The sequence below is a fragment of the Pezoporus wallicus genome, unplaced genomic scaffold (genome assembly GCF_028554395.1).
Source record: "Pezoporus wallicus isolate ANWC-B61680 ecotype Strahan unplaced genomic scaffold, APGP_CSIRO_Pwel_v1 contig_3876, whole genome shotgun sequence".
Taxonomy (NCBI): Eukaryota; Metazoa; Chordata; class Aves; order Psittaciformes; family Psittacidae; genus Pezoporus; species Pezoporus wallicus.
The window spans coordinates 1,921,265-1,939,325 of NW_026636085.1; the positions used below are offsets into that span (position 1 = coordinate 1,921,265).

Sequence of the window (18,061 nt, forward strand, 5' to 3'; positions counted from 1 at the left end):
CGAAGCTCCTCGTGCTGATCAGTGTTATTCCTCTCCTGTCTTCAGCCTCTCTTTACCAGGTCTCTCTTTGGGATAGAGCATGTCTTTTCTCTATGGCTTCGTTTTGATCTCCTTTTTTTACAGTGTACTCTGAACCCTAAGGCTGTGATGCATGACAAAACCTATTCTAATATGAATATTTTGGGGGGTTTGGACATGGTTCAGAATGAAACTTTAGCGTTTATTAAAAAGAAATATGTTCCCATTCTTTCAGTTGGTCTGCAGCTCACAGCCTTCTTCTACTTGGAGCACATTGAGCTTGTTTGTGCTGCTGTTAAGCGATGTTCTTAAGTGCAGTTGTCAATACTAAGTGCTGCCAGACTGCTTCTATACAGGGCTATGTCTCACCACTGATTTTTTTCATAAGGAGGGTTTATGTTGATTAATTACTTAAAACAGTTAAATGTTCAAAATGCTATAAATAATGTTTCCTCCTTACTTTGAAAGGAGGTTTACTGAGAAATGAGAAGTATAGTGCAGCCTAGATTTAGGTAATAACAAAGGAGATAAGCTGAAAGGTAAGAAAGGAAGCCTAGGACTCCAGTGCTGTAACGAATTATATAAACAAATATTATATTTGATATTATATATCAAATGATGAAAACAATACATGTCCAAAAGCCTTTGCAAAATCAGGATGCTTTCATTCTGGGTGTTTGGAAAAGAATTAGCGTGCTCCTGCAGCCCAGAAACCAACAGTTTCCTGGCCTGCGTCAAAAGGAGTGTGAGCAGCAGGTCAAGGGAGGAGATTCTCCCCCTCTACTCTGTCCTTGTGAGACAGCCCCCCCCTGCAGTCCTGTGTCTGGGGGCAGCAACACAAGAGGGTCATGGAGCTGTTGGAGTGAGTCCAGAGGAAGCCATGAAGATGCTCCAAGGGCTGGAGAAGCTCTGCTATGGAGACAGGCTACTCTGAGCCAGTGAGTGGTGGGGAACCAAGTCCAGCACTTGCATATCCCAGTGTGATGACTTAGCTGTGGTGTTTCTTTCCACTGGGTGGGATCTCCCAGCTCCAGTTTTGGTTGGAATCTGGGGGCTTTCCCCCAAACTTAATAGCACAGGTCATGCTACAGAGGCAACACGCCGTGCTTTGTGCATGGATGGGCTGTGATTGACTGTCTGTAGTGAAAAGTCTGCTAAACCCTGCTGAGCCCCCGGCCACAAGGAATTGGATGTTGTGCATCCCAGAGCTTACTCAGAGGTGGCACCTTGGTATTTCCACCATCTGCAGAGGTCTCTTTCCCTTTTCACCTGCAGGGTTTCTCCTCCCGGAGATGGTTCTACTCAAAAGAAGGAGCAAAGATGGAACAGTGAGGTGCTGAAAGGGGATATTCGCATTGCCTCTGGTGTGGGCATGCCTGGATGAACTCCTGCCTTGACCTGAAGACTTCCCTTTTTTTCCTCTTTTTCTTTTTTTAACCAGCATTAGGGAATTCCTCACCAGCTTGTTCTTGCAGTAGCCAGGCCAACAATGACAAGAATGTGGAAATCAACTAAGCAATTATATTCGCAGTGGTGGTTAACAGCATCCCTTCATCTGAAACAAATCAGTTACAGTCCAGTGAAACCTGCTGTACCTAGTGTGTGTACATAATGGAGCCCTTGTGCATTTGCAGAGCATGCCAGATCACTTAAACAGGGTTGATGAGAGGCAGCAGGAGAGAAATGTTATGTTTTATTAACCAGAGACACAGAAAACTGTGTATTCTCTTATTTAATCCCCTTCCACACAGAGAAATCTGCCGTTGTATTTATAAGGTACTTCTCCAGGTGCTGCAAAATGTTGTAGGAATGAAGTCCAGGACTGTAACTTGGAATTAACTGTGAACAAGAGGGATGAGCAATTGCCAAGGTAGGAATAAATCATGTCTATGAAGGGTGGTTGGGAACACAAGTGGATGTTTGCTAAATAGGAAACCATAGAATCATATTATGGTTTGGGTTGGAAGGAACCTTAAAGGTCATCCAGTTCCAACCCCTGCCAAGGGCAGGGACACCTTACACTAGATCAGGTTGCTCCAAGCCCCGTCCAACCTGGCCTTGAACACTGCCAGGGCTAGAAGTAGAAATTCTTTGGAGCAAAATCTATGTCCTGGGCTCAGCAGTGTCTACCCAGCAGCCACACAGTTAATGCAGCTGGTGCCTGCTATTGCTGCGTTTGTTGTTGGAATTAGTCTCTAGTCTGTGTAATTATCTTGAAAGTGAAAACAAGCTGTTTTGGAGTGAATTGAACAACAGGGTCCTAAATGGGAGTGCAATGTGAACTACAGTAGCACATTTTCATGGATTAATGGCCAAATTGTTGTCTCATTAAAGTCCGATGGCAAAATTCCCATAGGCTACAATAGGGACAGGATTCTCCCTTAAGAAAAGATTCCATGTGGAGCATTTGAGTGTCTCCCAAAAGCCAATTATTAAATCAGAGGCACTGTAATAACTGAGCTCAAATTTATTTCAGGACCAGGAAACACAGTTGGGAGGTCAGTGAATGCTCACCATGTCATTTCTATGGTGACTTCACTGCAGAGCTCAGCACTGGCCTCTGCACGGTGCTGACAATAAGGCCAAGATGAGAATGAGCCTGAAAGGATCACATTGTGACCGATGAAAAGCTGTTTCCATCAGGCGCCTCGTCAAGCAAGTTGGCAAAGGGGAAGCAGAAAGGTCTCTTCTGGTGCCTGACCTCCACCGCGTTTCTCTTCTTTCAGTGCCATCACTAGGCACAACCTGGCTCTGCTCCAGGCAATGAAGAAAGCTCTAAGTAATCAAACCGTGGCTGACAAAACCACTCTGACAGAATGGGTCTGTCTCCATGGTACAGTTTAACACCTGCTCATCAGTATTTCCTCCTCCTATGAGCCAAAAAAGTCAACATAAGAAATACATCGACATGGCCCCGTGTGAAAAATATGTGTTTGCTTTTGTTTAATTGCTCTTTTTGTTGTTGTTGTGCATGGTCAAATAGAGGAAATCAACTACTAGAGGCTTTGCTTTTATCTTAGCTAGGGATGCTAACCTCCTAATTAGTGATTCTGGACTCTCATTCACAAAACAATAAATGCCAAGCACATGTACATCCTTTCAATACCCTGGGATGCAAAGAGCCTTGGAAATTGCAGAGAGCTTAAAATTGGAAGGCGAGGAACTTGGTTGTCCAGGAAGACAACATCTAGAAAACTCATGTAGCTCTCCAAATGAAGTGAAACCCTGTAGTGGGAGCAACTCACTGCTTACAACACTGCGGTGCAGAAACAGCATCAGTAAATGATAGGAAGGGAGGTGCTGGCTCCCTGAGGTGAGATGGGCCAACCTGGAACAAGCAGGAAACCTGATTTTGTATTTTCTCTTTGTTCTCCTCAGTGTTCTTCCTCCATTTCTGGCAATGCTTATGCTCGTGTTTGTGTGTAAGCAAGTTCCTGTTATCAGGAGGCAGCCCCAACACTTTGTTTCTACTGACGCAGTCAGGTAGATCTAGATCCATTCATACATTGGTGTTCTTTTTTCCTTTTCCAGATGCTTTTACTCTGATCTTATGTTAGGTCTATTTGGCTAGAAATGAGAGCTGTCTTTGAAAGCAATTTTCAATGGGGTTTTGTGTGTTTGTGCAGCCAGCCCCTCTTAGAATAATTCCGTTTTACTGAGAAAAGCCAATGTATAAAATAGATGAAATACTAACAAATCTGTAGTTTCTTGTTACCTTTCCACTCAGAGTTGTGGGGCTATTTTGGCAGTGCTAAATTAAACCTCTGGGATCTGAACACGATCCAAATTAGAGACCTATCCTATTAATCTATCTTTGATAATCCCAGTAGGTGTCTTTCTGCATCTGCAAGTACCTAAAATGTGGCTCTGATTTCATTAAGTAAATTAAGATTTCATTTTCATTTTTATTAAATAGATCTGATTCTGTTTGGTAAAGGAATGAAGAAGGAAAATGAGTTCTCCTTTATCAAATAGATTTTCCAACTTTGTGGGTAGCCCAAATGAATAAAAGCTTCTGTGTCTGCTACTGAAACTCAAATCCAAACATACTGCATTGAGACCTTGCAGAGTAGCAGAAACGAAAAGATTTATGTTTGGAAGAATGTACTACATACCTAACAAATGCCAGTGTGCGTCACTTGTTACGTGTAGTACCTGATACTGGACTTTGATTCTATGCAAATTAAAAAGCATGAGTTTTCCTTCCAAGAAGCTCACTTTAAGAATGTAACATTTCTTTTGTTACAGAAGTGATGTTTACTTTAAAAACCTTAAGTCTGTAATATCATAGAATCACAGAATATCTCAAGTTGGAAGGGACCTGTAGGGGTCATTGAGCCTAACTCCCTGCTTCTCAGAGGACCTTGCAGGATTGACACGATTAAACCTTGGTACATCTTGCCATCACTTCAACTTAAAGGGGGTTTTCTTTTTCTGATAGCAATTAAATAATTGACATTATTTACATTCATGTTTTTGTCTAGCAAACAAGTCCCAAAGACTTCTCTTACATTATCTTCTCTGGATTCAACACCAGTTTTGCTGTGAAATGAGGGTTTTACCACTGGAATCCAGTTTGTCTTAAGCTGGAAGGAAGGGCTAGGCTGAATACTAAGCCAAACCCTCCGGCTGAGGAACAAAGAAAGCTTAGTCCATTTTGCTCTCTGTTTCAGTACATGCAGGGTATGATTTTGCACAGCCTAAATGCCAGCTTCACAATTTCCACCCCAGCCTGCTGCTGAACAAAGGCCTGCATTAAGCTCAAGAACAAAACTGCAAGCCTCGGGCAGAGGAGGTAGCTCTCAGACAGACTTCTGAAACTGGCTTTAAAGTCTTCATTCTTGAGTGAAGGATTAACTCAGTGCTTTGGTCTTTAGATCCTCCTAGCTGCTCATCCTTAGACTTCACAACCCTGACTGTCATCTTGGGACTCAGCTATGGAGATGCTGCCCATCCCCTGCCGAGTCCAGACACGGTCTGTGGTTAGACTCTCCTTCCTTGTGCTTTATGGTTTCGAAGTGTTGAGTTGACAGGACTTTAGACACAACAGGTTGTTTTGAATTGAGGGGTATAGTTGCTGAAGGGAAAGGCTTTTGGTTGGATCTGGATCTGCTTGACTTTTCCTGAAAGCTTCTTCCATGGCTAAATATGCTTGACAGGTTGTATGTGAACTTGCCCTGGCACGTGGTTATCAGCCCTGTCTCCGAACACTAGATATTCCGATGGTTCAGAGACCAAGCTCTATATCAGGACTCAGTCTGTGTAACCAAGGGCTCAGTCCTTTGATTTCTTTAGAAGAAGCAAGACCCAAGGTTGAACATCACTGTCTGGAAACCCGTGTATCACCTGAACCTAAGGCTGATGGATGCACAATAGCCACTGTCCCAGAGGGATCAGACAGCCACTCTGTGCTATCTGGAGTTATTTGTGATCTACAGATCGGTGTGCACCAAGTTGCCTAACACAGCCCAGAGCAACAAACACGTGGGGCCTGTCTGAAGGACCCTCTGTATGTACCATTGACATTATTTGTAAACAGAATGTTTTCGTGGAAGTAACGAAGTTACTAATAATTGTCCAAATAACCAAATCTTGGTGCAGGTTTTCTAGGGTGAGGCATCTCTGCCTTTCCAACCGAACCAGTCAGTGATGCAGCAGTAAGGTTCATCCTGCTGATTTGGCACTAACAATATCTGTTTCCTTGGTTTCTGACACGCACGCATTACTACCAGCTAGAAAAAGTCTTGCTTCAGGAAGTCATCAAAGGAAATACAATGTCAGTGTGTGACTGCAGCCACGCAGACACCATGTTCACTAACCTTTTTGGAAGCTCTGGATGATGCATCCTGAAAATAACAACCTTCTCAAGATCATCTGGAGTAAGTTACCAGGTTTGCCACTTAATTTCATAGAATCATAGAATCACAGAATCCCAGACTGGTTTGGGTTGGAAGGACCTTAAAGCTCATCCAGTTCCAACCCCCTGCCATGGGCAGGGACACCTTCCACTAGAGCAGGTTGCTCCAAGCCCCTGTGTCCAACCTGGCCTTGAACACTGCCAGGGATGGGGCAGCCACAGCTTCTCTGGGCACTCTGTGCCAGTGTCTCACCACCTTCATCTTAAAAAATGTCTTCCTATGTCCAATCTAAAGCTACCCTATAGGGTATACCCTATAGGATATATATATATACCCTACTTTAAAACCTTTACCTTATGTCCTGTTGCAACGGCCCTTCTAAAAAGTCCCCATCATTGTTATAAGCATCCTTTATATTTTGAAAGGTCCCAGTAAGGTCTCCCTCTGCCTTTTCAGCTCTGAATACCCAGGGCTTCAGTTACTTCAAAGACTGAGCAAGTTCAGAATCATTTTACATTTGCTTTACTTTGATGTCGCTGCATGACTGTGGTTCCAGGCAGAGGAGAATAAAAGCCTGGACTGAAACATGAGTTTAAGGGGTCTATTCCCAAAGATGTGCCCAGTGTCATCAGCTGGTTTTGAAGAAAGAAGTGGTAAATGCTCCATCCCTGGCAGTGCTCAAGGCCAGGTGGGACAGAGCCTTGGGTGACATGGTTTAGCGTGAGGCATCCCTGCCTACGGCAGGGGGTTGTAACTGGATGATCTTAAGGTCCTTTCCAACCCTAATAATCTATGAATCTATGTTTCTAAAACAAAATCAGTGGCCATCCTAGTGTGCTGCGTGGAGGTCCTGCACAGCAGGTTGCAAGTGAAGATCATTTCAACCTTCCCGGACTCCATCTGGCTCTGCCTTCAGTGCTCCCCACACTACACCACGCTCTTTCAGCAAGGTACTGTTAAGCTGAACCCCAACTTTGAATGTCAGGTTTGAAGGTTTGATGCATCAGCTGGTGTCTCCAAACAAACTGAGGTGTGTGAGTGAAATCAATGCTTTAGCCATTGCCTTCTGATCATCCATATAGCAAGTTATTTTGGGATAACACTTGTGTATGCATGGAGGCTGGACTGTTTGTTACTCTTATTGCAGTCACGCTTCATCTTTGCATCCTTCAGCCAAATTGTTTCAGTTACAGAAGAATAGATGTTCTGTTGGAGGAAGGAAGCTTCTGCCTTGGCCTCGGATGATACTCATCTAAGCTAGGAGAGGCTGGAGCAGTCGTGCCGAGGTGGACAGGCAGCAGCCATGCCAAGAACAATATTATTAGCATTTTAAGTTATAGCATCTAATGGAATCAGGAACAGAACTAGGTTTTGTTCTAACCTCATTTGAAGGTTTGCCAACGGGGCGATTTACAGCTTCCCAGGAACAATGAACAGCTCAGCTGTCTTGACCAACATGTAGTCACGCATGTTGCAAACGGACATCAATGGTTTATAACATCTTGCTGCAGTTCCTGTTCCACAGACATGTTTGTCAAACAGCTCAGGAAATCAAACGGGTTTAATCTTTAAGTTTCATCTCAGAGTAATTGTACTTTCATTCCCCCCTGCTCCCTATTCTGAACTTGGATAACTTGTTTCATACTGCCCTTGATTGAAAACAGTTGGAAGGGGATGGGAGTTTTCATTTTTTAATGTTTTTGGAAGAATCTCAGTGACTTTATTACTTACTTGATTTATAGTTGAGTGTAAATCTGTTTCTAGGACAGTGGGTGCTTTGAAACTGGAAGTGGTTAAACTTAATCTCGAGAAAGTGATAAAAATTAAAGCACTTGTATGAAATTAGTGGTGTTTTGTCACCTGGAACGTTTGGATATAGTTCTGTTCACACCATATGGAAAAAATAGAGCTGAGATTTTGAGGAGCAAAGAAAGTGGAAAATGAAAGGACTATATCATTGGAAGAATATTTAGAGGTCCTGGGGGGGAGGTTTGGTAGAAAGGATGTATCATTTTGTATTTGTGTTATAGTACAAGTTGCGGTCCAGATGCTGCAGCATCAGGGCCAGGCACACTGAGTGCTGTGCATTCAACTGCCTATGATTTAGAGACATCTCAAATCAAGTTGACAATAGACCAAGATCACAGGGAGAGTGCAGACACGAAAGGTCAGATCGCACGTATGTGAGCACTTCATGCATCTTCCCTTTAACCCTCAGCATTAAGAAGGAAGAAAAAGGTTGAAGTAAAATGCTCAGCCGAGGAGGAGGACGAGGGACCGGGGCAGAGGGTAGTCACAGTCAGCTAGCTGCTGTCCTGGTGGTGCCAGAAGTAGTTTGGACAGTCAGATGGCTGATCTCAGCATTTAAGCAAAACATATGCTTGGCAAAACAGCAGCCCTTGAGGTCACACTGATTTCATCTAAGGGCTGGCTGCAGGCTGGACAGGAAAGGATATGTGTTTGTGCTACATATGCATGTATATGTGTGCATACATATACAGCTTGAGCTACCTGTCAGTGTTATAAAGGGGGTTTGTGAAATACAGTTGTTGAAATGCAGGAGGAAAGAGAAGGAAGCAACATCCTTTAATGCCATGAGAGACAAAATAATTTAAGACTGTGGAAGGGCTGAGTCTGTGGAAGGCTGATAAGGGGGGGGAAATATCACCATGGTGAAAGCACAGCCAAACTCTAAGGTGAGCTGCCAAGTGAGGACAGCATGAAGATCTCCTCTTGCCTTCCAAAGGGAATCTGGACAGTTGGGAGAGCTGCCCATCTCTCAGCTGGTGTTGTAGTGCCAATGGGCACCGCAGTGGGTGACTGCATCTTGGCCCTGTGCACATCACGATAGGCTTCTCTGCTCTGCCCCAGCAAAAGCTGCCTTGGTTGATGCATCAATGACCTTGCAGGATGTATGGACTGCAGAAGCTGTAAGGGAAAAGCAAAAGCAGTGCAAATTACTCAAGTGGGAAATGAAGGCTCACACAGATTTCCTGCAGGATGCTCTGTGTTTACCTGCATGTTTAGTTGTCTTCAAGTGGTGGTTGGATAACTGGGGGAGATCTTAGCGGTGTTCTCTCAAGTGAGTTTGTTTTAATGAGGGAACAGGTCTCTTATTTACAGCCTTCCTTATTTCTCATACTCTTAATTTTTAAAGGAAAACATAGCCTATCTCTAGAATCTTTTATCTGAGGGGGTATCTGAATGTTTGTAAGCATCTTGAATGGCCCACAGTGCATGTCTCATTAAAGAGCTATCAAGATTGTGGTTCAGAAACCAAGCCTGCTTATTCTGTATTAGATGGGAATGAGCAGACAGCATCTGGTACTACTTAGGAAGCTTCTGCTGCTGGTTCCTTTCTACAGAGCTTTGGGTAAAGCATACAAGGACTTATGAATGGCACAGTGGAGAAGTCACCTCTGATAACGTCAGTAACAATACTCTTGGTTCCTTTCACACTAAGCTTCCTTCCAAGTGATCTTGTGAAGCAGCGAGTTATATGGCTTAAGCACTGTGTTTCAATGGTGTTCCACCCAATACAGCCGTCAGCAGTCATCCATGAGCTGGAATCCAGCACCAACCTACATGTGGAGCAACCTCCTTTGCTGGAGTGGCAATAGCAGATGAGATACAAACTGCAGAGAGACTCCCGTCCCCCAGCCCCACAGCGTGATGCAGTTTGCGTGCGAGCACCGAGTGCTCAAGACTCATTTATGTAATTGCTGGAACCTCAAAAGGAACTTAATGCTCTCTTTAGCATCAAACCCGAATTATATGCAACCACAATTCACGTGACCAGCTGCCTGTACAGTGGGAGAAGCTTCCAGACATTGTAAAACTGGCTTTTAAAACCACATTCTCTTAATGCTTTGGATCACATTTAAACCTTAAAATTGCCTTGATCTTTCTTCTCAGGCGTGCTTGTTTGAATTGAGGATGAGGGCTGGTTTTCATGGACTAGGAATGCAAGTATTGTAATTTATGCTAAATTCTTCCTGTCTAGGGGCAGCATCCTATTTGGGAGAAAAGTGTGTGTGCAGCATTACAAACTGCCCCACTCAGGCAGAGATATTGGGCTTTGTGCTTGGCAAACCTCCTGCAGAAACTGATTTCTTCCTAATGTCTAATCTCAGTCTCCCCTCTGTCAGGTGAAAGCCATTCCCCTTTTCCTGTCCCTACAGGCCCTTGTCCAAAGCCCCTCTCCAGGTTTCCTGTAGCCCCTTTAGGCACTGGAGCTGCTCTGAGGTCTCCCCTTAAGGAGCCTTCTCTTGTCCAGTCTTTACCAGCCCAGCTCTCTCAGCCTGGCTCCAGAGCAGAGCTGCTCCAGCCCTTGGAGCATCTTTGTGGCCTCCTCTCAGTTAGCCCTAGGACTCACTTTCCCCCTCTGGACTAGCTTGTTTCACTCACTAATCAGCATGAAAATGTGTAACAGTGGTAGGTGCAAAAGAGATGTGTAATTACACAGGGAGACTGAGAATCATGTAGAGGAGACACTGGGTTGTCTTCATTTACTCGGGAGTCAGGAGGGCAAATCCACTGGGATCTGTGTGCCAAGATCACATGAGATATTTTTTATATGAGGCTGGGAATTTGGGGTTTGCCTCAGGAATCTGACGATGCACTCGCCTGTCTCCCAAATCTGATTTCCTCTTTGCTGCTTGCACCATCAAGCTCCCTTCTCTACCAAGTACATTAAGAGGAAACCAGGGAGTGCTTCATCTTTTGGGCTCATCCAGGCAGGAGCAGGCTTTTACTCTGTTGCTTGCATGCGTGCATGCACTATGGGTCCTACACGGGATTCTGTGCTGCTCTATTGCTCCTATTCTCTGTTTTATGCCCATCACAGACAAGTTTTTCTGTACCATGGCAGCCCTATTCCCCATGCAGTGATTTCACTCTTCTCCTGTACTGAAAGACACTGAAGCCTATATTTAGATGCTTCATGCATGTGAAGATGTTTGTGAATCTAGTCAAAATCAAGAGAAATGTCAGCCTAACCTATTTCTCACTAAAGCCAAAGAAGTATTCCCATTAGCTTGGCTAGAACCATGTGAGGATCTTAATATTTCTTTTGTGGCTAGAAACGAGGCCCAAATTTGCCCCCAGATTTGAGTTTCTTCAAGAAAAAAGCAGCTCTGTCTTGACATCTCTTACTTGGCATTGTCAGTCTTCACTTTTCCTATCAATAGAGTAATGATGCTGGGTTTAACCATCTACAGAGTCCACAGATCCTTCACAAAACCAGCTGTTCTTTGGGGAAGTTTGTCTAGTTCAGCCTTAGAAATATGTTTTATGCATATAATACAACAGAACTTTGCTTGCAGATTAAACAAATACAGTTTCTAGCATATGGATTTCTCTCGCTATGAAGGAAAAATTGCTGCCCTAGAGGCTAGCAATCTGTGGGAAATAGTAGTGAATTCTCTGCTACATTCAGTATAGAGCTGTACCCCTCAGTCTGAAATCACAGCGCAGGGCTTGAGGAGATAGGCACTGAAGTTCTTCCTGTGGATTAATGGATAAAACCCTGAAGATATTTGTCTTATGAGGCTTTTTTATTGAGGTAAACCTCCTGTATCACGTGGGAACAGCATGGTGCTTCTTGCCTGTGACCCTGTCACATCTTGCCTGCCGCATGCCCATCAGGATGTCATGGAGTCATAGAATCACAGAAGGGTTCAGGTTGGGAAGGACCTTAAGATCATCCAGTTCCAATCCCCCTGCCATGGGCAGGGACACCCCGCACTAAACCATGTCACCCAAGGCTCTGTCCAGCCTGGCCTTGAACACCGCCAGGGATGGAGCATTCACAACTTCCCTGAGCAACCTGATGATGTCCTCGTCAGGGTGGCATTTGCTGCTCTGAGCTAAACAGGATCAGGTCCCCGCTCAGTGACTATTCTGGCACAGGGGCGTTGTCGTGTTCCAGTTCTGCTCACTCTGAGGTTTGTGTAAATCAAAAGTCGTTGTTGTAAGACAGGGTAGAAATGAGAAATGTAATGGAAATACATCCCAACCCAGGGGAAGGAAGTTATTTGCACAAGACAAAGCAGTTGCTGGTAAAACCTCATTAATAGTAGGGACAACTTACATTGTAACTGCATTAGTGAATCACATTAAAGGTGGTTCCCCAGAACTGAAACAAACATGGAGTTGAGTTGCTTCATTATCTTTGTCTTGGAGTGGGGTTTTTTAGCGTTCCCAGGCTCTGGAAGCAGCAGAAACAAGGATATGAAAGGATTAGAAACCCACGATTAACAAAGGGGATGGCCAAGAGTGTGGGGTTGTTCAGCTGGTGACTTTGAACCCAGAGAGAGGCACAGACACTGTGAGAAGGGCTTGTAAACCACAGTCAGCAAGAGGTTTGCCCAGCAATAACTGCTGAGAAGGCGCAGTGGGGAATCTGCTTCCCAGGTTTCAGAGAAGATACACCAGATGATGTCTTCCCTTATCCCAAAGCATCATGGGTTTGGGTTTTTCCCAGCTTAAGGACACAAAACCATGCAAATTAAAGGTGGTAAGAAGCTACAAGACATTTAAAATGAGAAAATAAAGGATTACCCCTCTGATGTGCCTCCTTCCCTCTTTTTATGCAAATGTCATTCTCAGTACAGCTTTCCTAGGGTGGGATGTGCAAGACAGAGCCCATGCCGCTCCATCCACACCAGCAGTAGCTGAGAAGCAGCAGTGTGAAGATGGTTATCAAGCCAGCTGGAGCAGAGGAGACCACAGCAGGATCTGACCTTGTCAGAAAGACCTTTCACAGTGTAGAAATGGATGTTTGCTGCTGCTGCTCTCTGCTCCCCAGCCCCTGCATGCAGTCTCTGTGAGGGTTAGTTTTAGTGCTGAACTTCTGTTTGCAGACAGTCAAATTACATCCTGGTTGCACTGGACAGGTCCAAGTATCTATGGAGAACACATTACAGGGAAAATCTGTATGGAGTAAGGTTAATAAGGTTAATAAGGCCCTTGACTATTAGAACTTCCTTAGCATGACTGTTAAATCTGAATTGTAAAGGAGAAGCAGATTAGCTGTGCCTGCTCTTGCAGCCTCCAGTGTGTGTCCTTATTTCCCCTGCATCCCCTTCCATCACTCTGCTCTTATCGGAGCAGAAATTTCCTTCTTCTGGGGGCTGTTTCCAAAGGGTTGGGAGATGTTCACTAACCCTCATTGACTCAGCTCAGACACAGCCAGGCCAAGTTTCTTGGATTAGGAATTGTGGTCCTAAAGTCTGCCTGAGAATTGCAGCTTGAGGCCCAACATCACAGAGGGCAACAGCCTGAGGCTGTAAAACTGCCTAAACCCCTCAGTCTGGCCATGCAAGCTGTTTCACAGCCCTCCTTCCTTGTGCTGTGGCTTCTCCTGTACTCTGGAGCACAGGGATATGGATGGGTGCAGTAAGCCAAGACTTTGGTCCAAAAGGATGCTGAGCAGCTGGATGTGGTCCAAACCACAGTGGACTCTGCATGTTCTGCATTACATAAGGCCTAATTCAGCCCTTGATTAAGCCCCCATTGCCTTAATAACAGTCTTCTGATGCCCTTTGTTTCTCTGCTTCCACCTACAGAAGTATGATCTATAATGAGTAAATGCTAAGGCTAAGCCATGCTAGCATCCCTCCCGCTTGTATTCATCCCAGAGTGAAACACCCTCTCCTCACTGCTCCTTTATCACAGGCTGTGATAAAACTAATCCTTACCTGTGAATTGGCTTCACCCTTCAGTTTCTGAAATAAGTGGCTTTTATGGGCTACAAAGAGGGAGCTGCCACAGAGCAGACTCGATGCTGTCAGCAACAACAAAACAGGAGCATTTGAGTTCTTTTAGAACAACCCCCCCTTCCTTAGCCCCTGCATAGTGTGAAGCCTTGTGGGCAGCTGATGGTTTTGCCTTTGTTTTTGGGTAGTGACATAGCATCTGCCCTCTCCATGCCAACTCATTTCCTGTTGAAGAATGAATTGGAGCACCTGGCTTTAGCTCCGCAGGGCTGTGGCTCACCGTCTAATCATTCGACCTTTCAAGACCAGAAAAAGAGTGGTACAATATGGCTTTCAGGCAGCCTTAAAAACCCCTAAAAGCTTTAATCTTAAACATAGCCATACCTCAGTGAATTCCAGCTTTTGATCCGGGGCAGAATGTGTTTCCAGATTCATTTCACGCTGTGCTGTTTCAGTGAATATAACCGCTTCACCCAGGGGTCCTGCTCCGAGACCTTCCACGGAACTTCAGAAAGCAGCCTTCAAAGTTAGAGCAGGCAATTTCTGCTCTGCTCCCTGCCCTGCCACAAAGCCACTGTAGGATGGACCAGCTCTGTACTTAAAAGCATCCTGGAGGTTTAACTGGTTGTGAAGGCAGCAGCTTCCTCATCACATGTGGTTGCAATTCGGGTGCAACAAATGCAGAAGTGCAGTGAGCTGGAGATGTTGTCTGTTAGTGTGACCGTGCTTCCCCTTGGATTGCTGCTAACAGCACAGCTGTGGTTGTGTTTAAACAGTTTAATCTGCCCTCACGCTCCAAAAAAACATCCATTCACGTGCGTAGATCTCCAAATTGAATCATAGGATCACAGCATACAGGGTTCAGCAGAACCGTCTGTGTCCTGAGTACAACACTGAACAGTGATCACAGAGGTTTTGATGCTGTTTCTGGGTTTGACAGCAAAATCTTGACCTCCTGCTTCCTGGGTGACTGCTGACTCCTCTTTGGCTGGCTGGGACAGGAATGATTTCTTTCTTACATCAAAGATTTCAAAAGTACTTGGTTCTATCCTGATACAGACCAGGAAAAACCTGAAAAATGCTTGTGGGATAAAGATCTGTTCCTCTGGAGGCTGAATATCTTTTCTGAAATGGATGCAGAGGTGTTGCTTTTCTTTAATTTGCTCTAGTGCACAGGTTACTGTTAAGAGAAGGGTCACACTACGTAAAAGCATGGATCTAGCAAACAGGAGAATCATTTTCAGTCCTTTCCTATATCTCTTCGCAGGTTTCTCAGCATCACTGATAGTTCGACAAACCTTTATCACCAGCATCTGCATCACTTACAAGTGAGCAGCTCTTCCAGTGGTCCATCCCCATGGCTGTATGTCCCCAGCTGGCTGTGCCAGTGTCTGTAGGACCATCTATGGTGTATCATCAGCCAGGGGAGCTCAAATGACCTGGTTATTTTTAATCCAGGTACTTCCTCTCACTGATGAGCCATGTGACTGCACACATGCTTGTGCTGGCACAACCATTGGGATGGCACGGGGACAGGAACAAGCACCAGGAGGTGAGGGAAGGCTGCCAAAACCAAGTTCATCGAGATGTGTCCTCAGTGTTTCTTGTGCAATAATAACAGTTGTTTGTCACGGAGAAACACTAAATCCATGGAAGAAAATAGCAGTTTAACAGCTCTATAGGCATAAAGCTGCTTATTATGATTTCTTATGTGTTGGTCTGTGTGCTTGAGTAGATGTAGTCCAGTAATTCCTCATTTTGAATCTTTTACTGCCAGCTGTTCATCAAGATAAGCCTCAGTTGGTCAGTTATGGGTGAAGTTTTCATTAGGATTTAAGCTCCTTAGATGCTTCTGAAAATGTTTCCTCCTATCCTGCTGTCTAATCCGCTATCAGTGTAGCAGAAACCCCATTAATTAAGGACTAAGGCCTTTCCTAATCTTCTTCCCAGACTGCAGAAGGCATTTACCATCGCTTTTCATGGGGCTGAGTCCAGCACAGGGCACTGCTGGTCATCTGGAGCATCAGCTCCTGCATACACGGGAGTGGGACACGCTCAGGCTTCTGCCCGGGAAGGGTGAAATTGTCCCGTAAGAGTGGGATTATCCCATGTAATCTAGCATTCACGCTTCAGCTGTGGGCCAGGGGCAGCTGCTTAGTAAGACTTGTGGTGCTCTGTGTGCTCCCTGAATAAACAGAAAGGGTTAGCACTGAGAAAGCACCCTGTGTGTCATGTCTGTGTGCTAATATGCCATTAATACACACTGTGTCTGGTGGAAAACGGGAAGGTAACTGAAGCTGGTGAGCTGGGTGTGCAATGATGAGTTGGGTATCAAATTGTTCAGCCTGAAGAAGAGAAGGCTGCATGGGGACCTCATAGCAGCCTTCCAGTGTCTGAAGGGGGCCTACAAGGATGCTGGAGAGGGACTCTTCATTAGGGACTGTAGTGACAGCACAAGGGGTAATGGGTTCAAACTTAAACAGGGGAAGTTTAGATCAGATATAAGGAAGAAGTTCTTTACTGTAAGGGTGGTGAGGCACTGGAATGGATTGCCCAAGAAAGTTGTGAATGCTCCATCCCTGCTGGTGTTCAAGGCCGGGTTGAATAGAGCTTTGGGTGACATGGTTTAGTGTGAGATGTCCCTGCCCATGGCAGGGGGATTGGAACTTGATGATCTTAAGGTCCTTTCCAACCCAAACTATTCTATGATTCTATGATTCTATGATACAGTGTTGAGTTGGGTATACTCCTCAGTATCCAGATCTAAGTCTTTGTTAACTGGAGGTTAGCAAATGTGATGCCCATCTAAAAGAAAGGCCTTGAGGAGGATCTGGGGAGTATACAAGCCTGTCAGCCTGATCTTGGTGCCAGGGATGGTTATGCAGCAGGTGTCTTGAGTGCTGCCACCACACAGCACAAGCAGGTGATCAGGCCCAGTCAGCACGGGTTTATGAAAGGCAGGTCCTGCTTCACTAACCCAATCTCCTTCTATGACAAGATGACCGGGTTAGTGGGTGAGGAAAGGGCTCTTCCTTGGGTGAAAAGCTGGCTGTATGGCCAGGCCCAAACAGTGACATTTAAATCCAGTTGGTGGCTGGTCACAAGTGGTATCTGCAAGGGCACAGTACTGAGGTTAATTCTGTTTAATGTCTTTATGAATGACCTGGACGAGGGGATCGAGGGCACCCTCAGTAAGTTTTCGGATGACACCAAGCTGGGTGGGAGTGCTGATTTGCTGGAGGGTAGGAAGGCTCTGCAGAGGGATCTGGACAGGATGGATCGATGGGCTGTGGCCAGTGGTGTCAGATTCAACAAGGCAAAGTGCTGGGTCTTGCATCTGGGCCACAACAACCCTATGGAATGCTCCAGTCTTGGGGAAGAGTGGCTGGAAACTGCTCATGGAAAAGGACCTGGGGGTGCTGATTGACAGAGCCGAACATGAGCAGCTTGTGCTCAGGCAGCCAAGAAGGCCAACAGCATCCTGGCCTGTATCAGCAATAGTATGGCAGCAGGGCCAGGGCAGTGATTGTCCCCCTGTACTGGGCACTGGTGAGGCTGCACCTTGAATCCTGTGTTCAGTTCTGGGGCCCTCACTACAAGAGAGACATTGAGGTGCTGGAGCGGGTCCAGAGAAGGGCAATGGAGCTGGTGAAGGGTCTGGAGGTGTGTAAGGTGTGTAGATGTGGTGCCTGGGGACATGGTTTAGTGGTGGACTTGGCAGTGTTAGGTTTATAGTTGGAGTCTATCTTAAGGATCTTAAGGTTCTTTTCAAACCTAAATGATTCTGTGATTCTAAACATGTTAGGTGATTTGTAAAGGACTGTGGGAGCTGGGCTTTCAGGCAAGCCATTGAAAGTAGTAGAAGTGAGCTAATTAATTAATGTAAGATTGCCATGAAATGAATGAAACCCTAAGAATACGTACATTATAAAGCTGTATACACTATAGAGACCAACCAAATTCAAATATCAAAAGAGAGTGAACCATCAAAGCGCTGCTGGCACTGGGACTGCTAATCCAGAAGCTGTAGGGTCAGGATGGTCCCAGCCCCATTGTCTCTGCAGGGAAGGACTACTTCCAAGCCCTCAAGGGCTGCGTGCTGTTGCTTGCTTTCCTGTTGGATATGCTGTCTAGTAGTGCACATCGTGCCATTTAAACATGCCTTTCTCTTTTCTTCCCAGGGAATGGCTTTTACGCTTCAAGAGAGGCTGCAGCTGGGAATTCATGGCCTCCTTCCTCCTTGCTTCTTAAGCCAGAACGTTCAAGTCCTCCGTGTGTTGAGAAACTACGAGAAGCAATCTAACGATCTAGACAAGTATGTCAGAAACATCTTATTGCCTCCCTCCTCCCCCTGTCATTTTCAGCTCTTTAAAGACCCCAGGAAGGCTTGAGGATCCTGCTTCAAGACATACAGGTTACCCTCAGTGTCACCTTCTTCATGCTCTCCAGCAACAGGAGTGTTTATTC

The 18,061-nt window shown here is 45.3% G+C and overlaps 1 protein-coding gene across 1 annotated transcript in view; it reads left to right on the forward strand.

Moving 5' to 3' along the window:
- The window catches only part of ME3 (malic enzyme 3), a 111,721-nt gene that overhangs the window by 42,330 nt on the left and 51,330 nt on the right, over positions 1–18,061 (forward strand). Inside the window, exon 2 of the mRNA XM_057399034.1 lies at positions 17,776–17,909. Within this exon, the coding sequence (XP_057255017.1) occupies positions 17,776–17,909 (134 nt within the window). The remainder of the gene's footprint in view (positions 1–17,775; positions 17,910–18,061) is intronic.